This window comes from Vigna unguiculata, chromosome 2 (assembly GCF_004118075.2).
Source record: "Vigna unguiculata cultivar IT97K-499-35 chromosome 2, ASM411807v1, whole genome shotgun sequence".
In the NCBI taxonomy this organism is placed as follows: domain Eukaryota; kingdom Viridiplantae; phylum Streptophyta; class Magnoliopsida; order Fabales; family Fabaceae; genus Vigna; species Vigna unguiculata.
This window is the reverse complement of record NC_040280.1, coordinates 9,242,531-9,251,008: the sequence shown is the minus strand read 5'-3', so window position 1 is coordinate 9,251,008 and position 8,478 is coordinate 9,242,531. Positions and strand designations below refer to the sequence as shown.

Genomic DNA, 8,478 nt, shown 5'->3' with positions numbered 1-8,478 from the left:
ACGAGTTTAAATTCAATAAAAAAAAAAACTCAGTGTCTTTCTTTTACATAATCAATCAATTAAATAATATTTTAAATGTAACTTTGCAAAAATATTAATTACAAAATTTAAGGAATGATTTTTCACGAGTTTAAATTCAATAAGAAAAACTCAGTGTCTTTTTGTTTTACATAATCAATCAATTAAATAATATTTTAAATGTAACTTTGAAAAAATATTGATTACAAAAGTTATTGACATTAATAATCAATAAACAATAACATATAAATAATTAATAGTAGATAATATAAAAAATCTTATAATTAATATATATACATCCTCTATTAAAATGTAATTAAAAAAAATTAAATAGTGCTCATACCAACTCTTATAATATTAATTGAGATCCTTTTGGGTAAAGGAATTGTTAGGACAACACTCAAATAAGACAAAATGTATGTTATTACATCATCTTAGTACAATATCCCATTCCATTCACAAACTACCATACATTATTGCATTATTACAAATATAGATTATAACATCATCTCATGCACATAGCATCCTATCCCATTCACAAACTACACTATAAAAGGTACATCATTTCATTCACATCCCATCACCCCAGAGACCCCATTTGAAAGTTGGAACAGATTGTAACAGGGGCTTCATACAAAGGGGCCCCAAAACCCAAACCCTAACCTCATTTGCTTGCACTTATGGCGTCCGAGGGCGCTTCCCGATCGAGTTCTGCGGCGGATACCTACATTGGGAGCTTGATAAGCCTCACTTCCAAGAGTGAAATCAGATACGAGGGCATTCTGTACAACATCAACACAGAAGAGTCCAGTATTGGCCTAAGAAATGGTATTCTTCTGCTAACCACTTTTTCATTCTGACCAAATTCGCTTAATCCTTTCTGGGTTTTGTTTATTTTTCAGTTTAATTTTGTTTTCTTTGTTTCAGATCTCTGAATTCACTCTCAAAATTTGATCTTTGTTGTTGTTGTTGTTGTTTATTTTTAATTGAATTCTGGAGGGGATTTGTCACTGAGGTGTGAATTTTTGCCTCAGGAAAGGAATTTTCTGAAGTTGTGATAGCTCTTGGGTCTTCTGCTAAGAGATTGAGAATGTTATTGATGTGTCTTTATCCCTGCAACATCTGGGTTGCATGTTTTACTTGTCTATTAAGCGTGGCATGTGGTTTTAATCTATCCCTGTTGAAGTATCTGGGTTTAACATTCACTGTTTGGATAAGGTTCTCAGACCGTAGGCTTACTTGCATGTTTGGTTCCTGTAATATTTTTATTTTGTCATTTGCTGCTTGCTTTTGGGGATTGTTTAGTTATTGCATTTCGGGTTAATGGAAAGTTTTTTGATCAATAAATGCAAGGAGTAAATGGTGAACTCAAAAATTTAGTCCCTAAGTTGTGAAAGAAGCAAAATTCAGATACTTTGGTGCTGATAGATTTATGAAAAAACTTCCAAATCTAAGGCCAAACTGAATTAAAGAATGGAAATTCATATGCTTCCCTCTTATGTTTAAATTTTTAATGTTAGCGAGAGAATAATAATTGACAATTTACGTAGATATCTTCTTTGATAGTCAATCACTCGCAATAGAGCTGGGGCTGGTGTGATACGCAATCGAGAACCATTGTAGCCTTGGAGGGTTGTAGATCACAGTCATGTGTAGCATTAGTGGTTGCAACCTTGATTGATGGGTGAAACTCCTCTTTAACCCTCACAATATGGTGTCATTTAAGGTTTATTTTGGGAGGCATTTCTGTGATTTTATACTTCCCTTAATCAAAGTTTGAAATAAAACCCTCTTTTGAAACATGACCCACTATGTCTGGTGCGATCTCATGAAAATGTCATGTGCATTTATCTTTTAATCTTCATTTAAATGTCATGATACCTTATTTCTCACTTGATATGCTTCCTATGTGTGTATTGGTTAGAAGTTCAAGTCATGTATCGTTGAAAAGAGAAAACACATCAAGCAAGTTTATGTGGTATTTGTAAAGGTTGTGCTCTTTGATTGAATTTTCAAATCATCAGGACTTCTGATCAATAGTTTTCATAAAACTGTGTGTATTATTGGAGCTTCTAATTTTACCATCTAAATCTAAATATGTTGTATAGTATCATGGGTTTGATTGATAAATCGATGCTTTTGTTTTTTGTGTTGCAGTGCGATCTTTTGGTACAGAAGGAAGGAAAAAGGATGGCCCACAAATTCCCCCGGGTGACAAGGTTTATGAGTATATACTTTTCCGTGGTACTGACATCAAGGTACTATGCATGTAATATGTACAAGTTTTTGTTTTCCTAAATAAGTATGTATTTGTACCTGGTTTCATTGAGAGTACCTTAGGAATAATGGCATGTAAATTGAGTGGTTTTGTGAAGAAGCGTTTTTGGTACAACTTCGTTTTAGAATCTTTGATTCAGTAGATGGAACATTAAAAGGTTGATCCAGATTTTCTTATCTGTTTTATGTGTTAATCTGTTTAACCTACAAAGGCTTTGTATTGATGATACTGCATGGAATATTGATTGATTGATTGATGTTCACATATATATTATATATAAATCAGATCAGCTGAGACATGTCTTATTTTTTTCTGCAGGATTTACAGGTTAAATCCTCTCCACCTGTGCAGCCTCCTCCACAAGTCAACAATGACCCAGCTATTATTCAGGTTAATGAGATTTCTTTTGTGTAAATAATGAATCAGTTAAATAATGTCTTCCTAATCATATGGTATTGCATTCTGCAGTCTCACTATCCTCGTCCTGTCACCACATCTACAAGTTTGCCTTCTGCTGTAAGTGGGCCTTTGACTGATCTTAACTCCCATAACCCTCAGCTTGGACTTGCTGGGTCAAATTTTCAAGGGCCCTTACCTTTGTATCAACCTGGAGGGAACATAGGATCATGGGGAGCTTCTCCGCCTGCTCCAAATGCAAATGGTGGTAGGCTTGCTATGCCAATGTATTGGCAAGGATATTATGGTACTCCCAATGGGCTTCCTCAATTACAACAACAATCTTTGCTTCGACCTCCACCTGGTTTATCAATGCCTTCCTCCTTGCAGCAGCCCATGCAGTATCCCAGTTTTAGTCACTCTTTACCTACTGTAACTTCTAACTTGCCAGAATTACCATCATCTTTACTACCTGTGAGTACTACTACCCCTAGTGTAACATCTGCTTCCTTGCCTCCATCTAATTTGCCCCCAGCACCTTCTGCTTTGCCTCCTGCACCATCTGCTTTGCCTTCTGCTTTGCCTCCTGCACCTTCTGCAACGCTTGCTTCTGAAATTTTGCCAGCATCAGTAACAAACAAGACACCCAATGTTTCAACTTCAGCAACCATGTTAGCCGCTAGCTTACCAACACTGACTTCGCTGACTAATTCTGGTCCAGAAATGAATGCTATGGTGCCACCCATCAACAGCAAACCAAATGCAATTTCAGGTTCAAGCTTGGCCTATCAAACTGGATCCCAGTTATCTCCTGCAGTTGGATCATCAACTTCTATCCATACAGAAACATCAGCCCCTTCTCTGATAACCCCAGGTCAATTATTGCAGCCTGGACCATCGATAGTTACTTCAGCTCAGCCTTCGCAAGCACCTCATAAGGATGTTGAAGTGGTTCAGGTATCATCAATGTCATCTTCTGAGTCATCTCTGCCAGTGTTTGCTGATGTTCAACCACCAATACTGCCTTTGCCAGTAACTTCACGACCCAATCACAGGGTATCCTCTTTTCTCTTGATCAATTAGTTTGTTTTTTATGGTTTTTGATATGCTTGTATGTTTCCATACAATATCGTAATATGGGGGAGGTCTCGTTAATGAATTTGTATGTCTCGTTAATGAATTTGAATAATGCTTGTATGTTTCCATGGATGAACATTTGTAACCGATTTTAGATTATCCTGATTTTGGTTAGAACGAAGTGCATGTTTGATTGAGCATTTGCAAAATTCTTTATGAATGTAATTAATTTTGTAAAATTGATTTATAAGGTAAGTGATTTTTGTTTGGATGTGTTAAGCAGGTTTGGCATATTGAGTTTTATCACTTGTTAAACCTAGGTTTGGGGGCAAAATCAACACTACTGACATCAACAAAAAATCTATATTTTTACTAAAATCATGTTGTACTGGAAGCAAAAGCAATTCTAAAGCTGTTTGCCGTGAATCAAATTGTACCAACTTTGAAGAAAGTGGTTTACATTTGAAAATTTAATCTAAAAAACAAGTCCGTTGTATGATACAAAATTTTCAGCCCAATGCAGAAGTTATATATTTTCACTTCTTAGCAAAAGTGTTTTAAAAAATTAAACCAAACGTTATTTCTTAAGCAAAATCACATTTTGACAAGTTTAAATGTTGTGAATGTGAAAATCATCAGACTTCCCTCTAAATCTTTCATGACAACTTGCTCTCCTTATCCATTAAGCTAGGCTTTGATCTAATGAGGAATATGGTGAAATTGTGCTCTGTAATTTAGATAGTCTACAAACACTTCTCCGCTGATAAACTTTTCTGTAATTTTTTCCATTTCTTTTGCTGAGAATTAAAGTACGATTTGATTTGTTTTGTCTATGGTTTTAATTGTCAGCTTCCATACATAAATTATAATGATTGATGATTGTTTCTTAATTCGTATACCTTTTGCTTTTATGAAATAAAATTAGCATCAAGTGACGCATGAATAATTTATTATGTTAGTTATTGTATTTAGAATTTTTATTCGTTTGATTGAGAAGGACTTCTGATATTTGGTTGCATTTTCTTAAGCCTGGTGGAGCTCCAACTCAAACTCATCATAGCTATGGTTACCGAGGACGCGGGAGAGGAAGAGGAATTGGGGTAACAACATTCAAATTACTATTTCATTTATAACTGTAGTCATTTCTCAAGTCACTTATTATAATTATCTACCATGAAACAACATGCCCTTTCTTTTTTTGTCTTTTTTAAACAATTTTTGGACCATTGGGATTATACCTAAGTAAAAATTATTAATGCTTTCAGGGCCCAGTCACACAATTCACTGAAGATTTTGATTTCATGGCAATGAATGAGAAATTCAAAAAGGATGAAGTATGGGGTCATCTTGGTAAAAGCAAGTCTCACTCAAAAGATGGGGAAGAAATAGCGTATGATGAAGATTACCAAGATGAAGAGAATAATGATTTATCAAACCTTGATGTTAAGGTAATATAAATGAGTGTGCAGCTTGATATGTATCAAGTTTTCACCTAATGATTTAGTTTTTTAGTCTTTGTATTGTGTTTTTGACTCTGCTTTTCATGATTTTTGCAGCCTATTTATAACAAGGATGACTTCTTTGACTCCCTCTCCTCCAACGTGCATGATAATACTTCACGGAATGGAAGGACTAGATACTCTGAACAAGTGAAGATTGATACTGAGGTAATTTTTCTCTTTGGTAGATTTCATATTTCTAGGGACAATATCAAATTCATTTGCGGATTTGTGGTGCAGACGTTTGGTGATTTTGTGAGGTACCATGGAAACCGAGGTGGCCGTGGCCGTGGCCCTGGTGGACGAATGCGTGGTGGTTATTATGGAAGAGGAGGATATGGTTATTCTGGACGAGGCAGGGGTCGTGGCAGTGGTGGTGGCGCCATGCCTGGTCGAGCTTTATAGGTGGCAGGTAATGTTTAGTTATGGAGATGGTGGAGGGCAAGAGCCTAGGTAGCCTCCAACAAGTACCTTAGTTATGTTAGGGTTTATTATCCTTCATTGTTGGGTTGCCTTTGCTTGTTTAACAGAAGAATAATAACGACTTTTTGTATTGCATGATACATGCCTCTTGTTACACCTCTACCAAATTTACCTGGTTTGGTGGAAACATGTTTGTACACCATTTTATTTTAGTTTATATCAACAAGGCAGAGAAGTTCAGACAGTTTTTTTGCAGTATTGCAGCTTTGTCATTTGTGCTGGGGTGGCAAATGATTCTTAGCCCTACAATTATTATTTGTATGATTTTGGTGTTCAATGGTTCCGCTATGACCATTAATGTATTTCTTTATTTTTACTATAAACTTGATACTGTTAAACGTATTTTTATAGAAAATTGACCTATAACTCATCATAAACTCTGGATAAATTTGTTTTTATGATGCTTGTAGTTGTCATAGATTTTGACAATCTTTTTGTATGGTTGCATGAGAAGCAGACAATTTTACAAGGGCATCATAAATAATTGCTACTATTACTATTAACTTTTATGTCTTGTTGCTTTTGATTACCTTATGTTTTGTAACAGTGCTTGCAGGGTTTAGTTTCCATATATGAATTTCGAATAAAATCTGTTTTTTTTTTTTTTTGTGAAAATAGACAATAATTTTTAATTTAATTTCAAATTGTAGAGTGAAATTGGATTTTAGCTATAGAGATATATTTTTTTCTTAGGACGCATTATTGCTTGTTATAGTCTTTGTTGTATTGTAATTACTAAAAGTCTGACCTTTTTTTTTAAATAAAATAATTACTTGTTAACAAACTTATTTTAAAAGTACAAGTAGAAAAATAAAAAAGAAATTAATATTTTAGAAACATTTTGGAGTTGGATATGACAAAACACTTTTTTGTTCTTTTTTTCTCTACTTTTTAAAGTATTTTTGAGAAGATAAATATGCACGTTATTGATCTTAATTATATCATGATCGTAATTGAGATGATAGATAACGTCATCGTTGTTATTTATCATTGATAAAATCTAATGATTATTATTGTTGTAATAACCTTTACCTATGATAAAAAAATACATCTCTCGTGGGTATACGCGGATAAAATTCGTAATGCGTAATTAGTATTTATATATATTTATTATTATCATGTATTGTTATATGTGAAAAAAATATAATATAAAATAAAATTCAATTTATATTTATATTTTATTTTTAAATTTAATTAAAATTAAAATTTAATTTATATTTTATATTAGTTAAATTTAATTAAAATTAAAATTTATATTATATTATATGTTTCTGCGGAAACAATAACATAATATTAGAGAATACAAATCACATCTTACCTCAATTACATTTCTTAGACAGGTTACTCCTTGACTTGGATGTGAATGAATGAAAGTGTACATTGTTGGGGTGTACGTGCATTTATAGAATCACTAATTATGTTTTCCCCTTTTATGAGATGACCCTCTTCGTCGTGTTGGGCCAATGTTCAGGTTCTAAAGGGGCTTGGGCCAAGCCCAAACCTTATGTTAGTGAATCGATACTGGAGGCTTTGCTACACTTTTCTAAGGTTGGGGTTAACGGTTCTTCTTTATGCGCCATTCTTTGGAGTAGGCGGCCGGTGCCGCCATGTGTGTTGTCTTGTTTAATTAACCATCTTTTTAGAATTGAGCTAGATGTAGGCAGTTTAGACCGGGTAGTTACCTAGGATCGTCTAGGTATAGCACATCAGTCTCCCAACCTTTGGCGGGATGTGTCACGTTGAAGGTTATATGTTGTCAACTTGAAATGGGTGGTTAACCATATCGATATTGGTGGCATAGGTTCGATACATTAGTCCCCCAGACTCTAGCAGAATAGGTCACGTCTTTGCAAGAAAAAATTGCCTTTTTCTTGGTACTCTTAGGGGATATGGTAGTCCCCTCGTCTTGAGAAGTGAGAACGTCGCTAAGACTATGTCAGAAGTGATAGGAGTAGTTGAAGAGATGCCAATTGTCAAGGGTCTCATTAGAGGGGTTTGCACAGTCGATTTTTATTTGTGACGCTTCACATTTCTTGTGATGTTTCGCTTTCGTTGTGATGTTTCACATTCACATCGTTCAGGCGAGAAAACTTTATGGATACGTAGATGTTCTTATAAATAGAGGTGGAGAAGAAGATTTGATTTTTCTGCTTCATTTGCTAAAGTCTGAGAAAAGTACCTCGATTGCCTTTGAAATTTGTCCGATATATTCATTGTTTCTGCTGCCATCCTAAAAATATTCAAAAGGTATGTCTAGCGATAGTGATAGTGTGTGTCTGATTTGGGTAGGAGGAGTGGAAGGTAGGGGACGAGGGTAGTGGCCAACTGGCCGGTGAGGGGGGGATTCCAATGGAGGTGACTGTTGAGACGAGAGAGGATCCGACGGAGGAGATAGCTGAGAGCAGCTTGTCGGCAAAAGCCAGGTATGAGTGGGTAGCTGCAGATGTTGGAACCTAATATTCTCTTTTCAGATGGTCCCGCATACTGAATGGCTGGTTGAACTATGTTCCCATTCTCGAGAGGGGTACTTGGCAGAGCATAGTGTCATTGGAAAGAGTGAGCGTCGTTGATTGTGTTTGCCACGGCTAAGAGGGTGCCATAGAAGGATTCTTCTATATGTATATGCGTCACTTTTCTCAGTTACATATGTGAATGCCCTTTGACGACTTTACGACGGGGGTACTTCGCCTACTCAACGTTGCTCCTACCCAGCTACATCCTAATAGC

General features: G+C 35.4%; 1 protein-coding gene across 1 annotated transcript; it reads left to right on the top strand.

Moving 5' to 3' along the window:
• Positions 1-552: 552 nt before the first annotated feature.
• LOC114173661 (protein decapping 5-like) lies at positions 553-6,028 on the top strand. The gene is made up of 8 exons (XM_028058168.1): positions 553-846; positions 2,176-2,276; positions 2,615-2,686; positions 2,765-3,748; positions 4,798-4,869; positions 5,035-5,217; positions 5,326-5,436; positions 5,509-6,028. The coding sequence occupies exons 1-8, from the start codon at positions 699-701 to the stop codon at positions 5,671-5,673; spliced, it is 1,836 nt and encodes a 611-aa protein (XP_027913969.1). The 5' UTR covers positions 553-698; the 3' UTR covers positions 5,674-6,028.
• Positions 6,029-8,478: the final 2,450 nt, after the last annotated feature.

Bases quoted from the DNA above. Each gene is read 5' to 3' on its own strand.
- LOC114173661 (XM_028058168.1), top strand. From the start codon at position 699: ATGGCGTCCGAGGGCGCTTCCCGATCGAGTTCTGCGGCGGATACCTAC. The intron at 2,687-2,764 runs GTTAATGAGATT...TGCATTCTGCAG, and splicing joins ATGACCCAGCTATTATTCAG to TCTCACTATCCTCGTCCTGT. The intron at 4,870-5,034 runs GTAACAACATTC...TAATGCTTTCAG, and splicing joins GGAGAGGAAGAGGAATTGGG to GGCCCAGTCACACAATTCAC.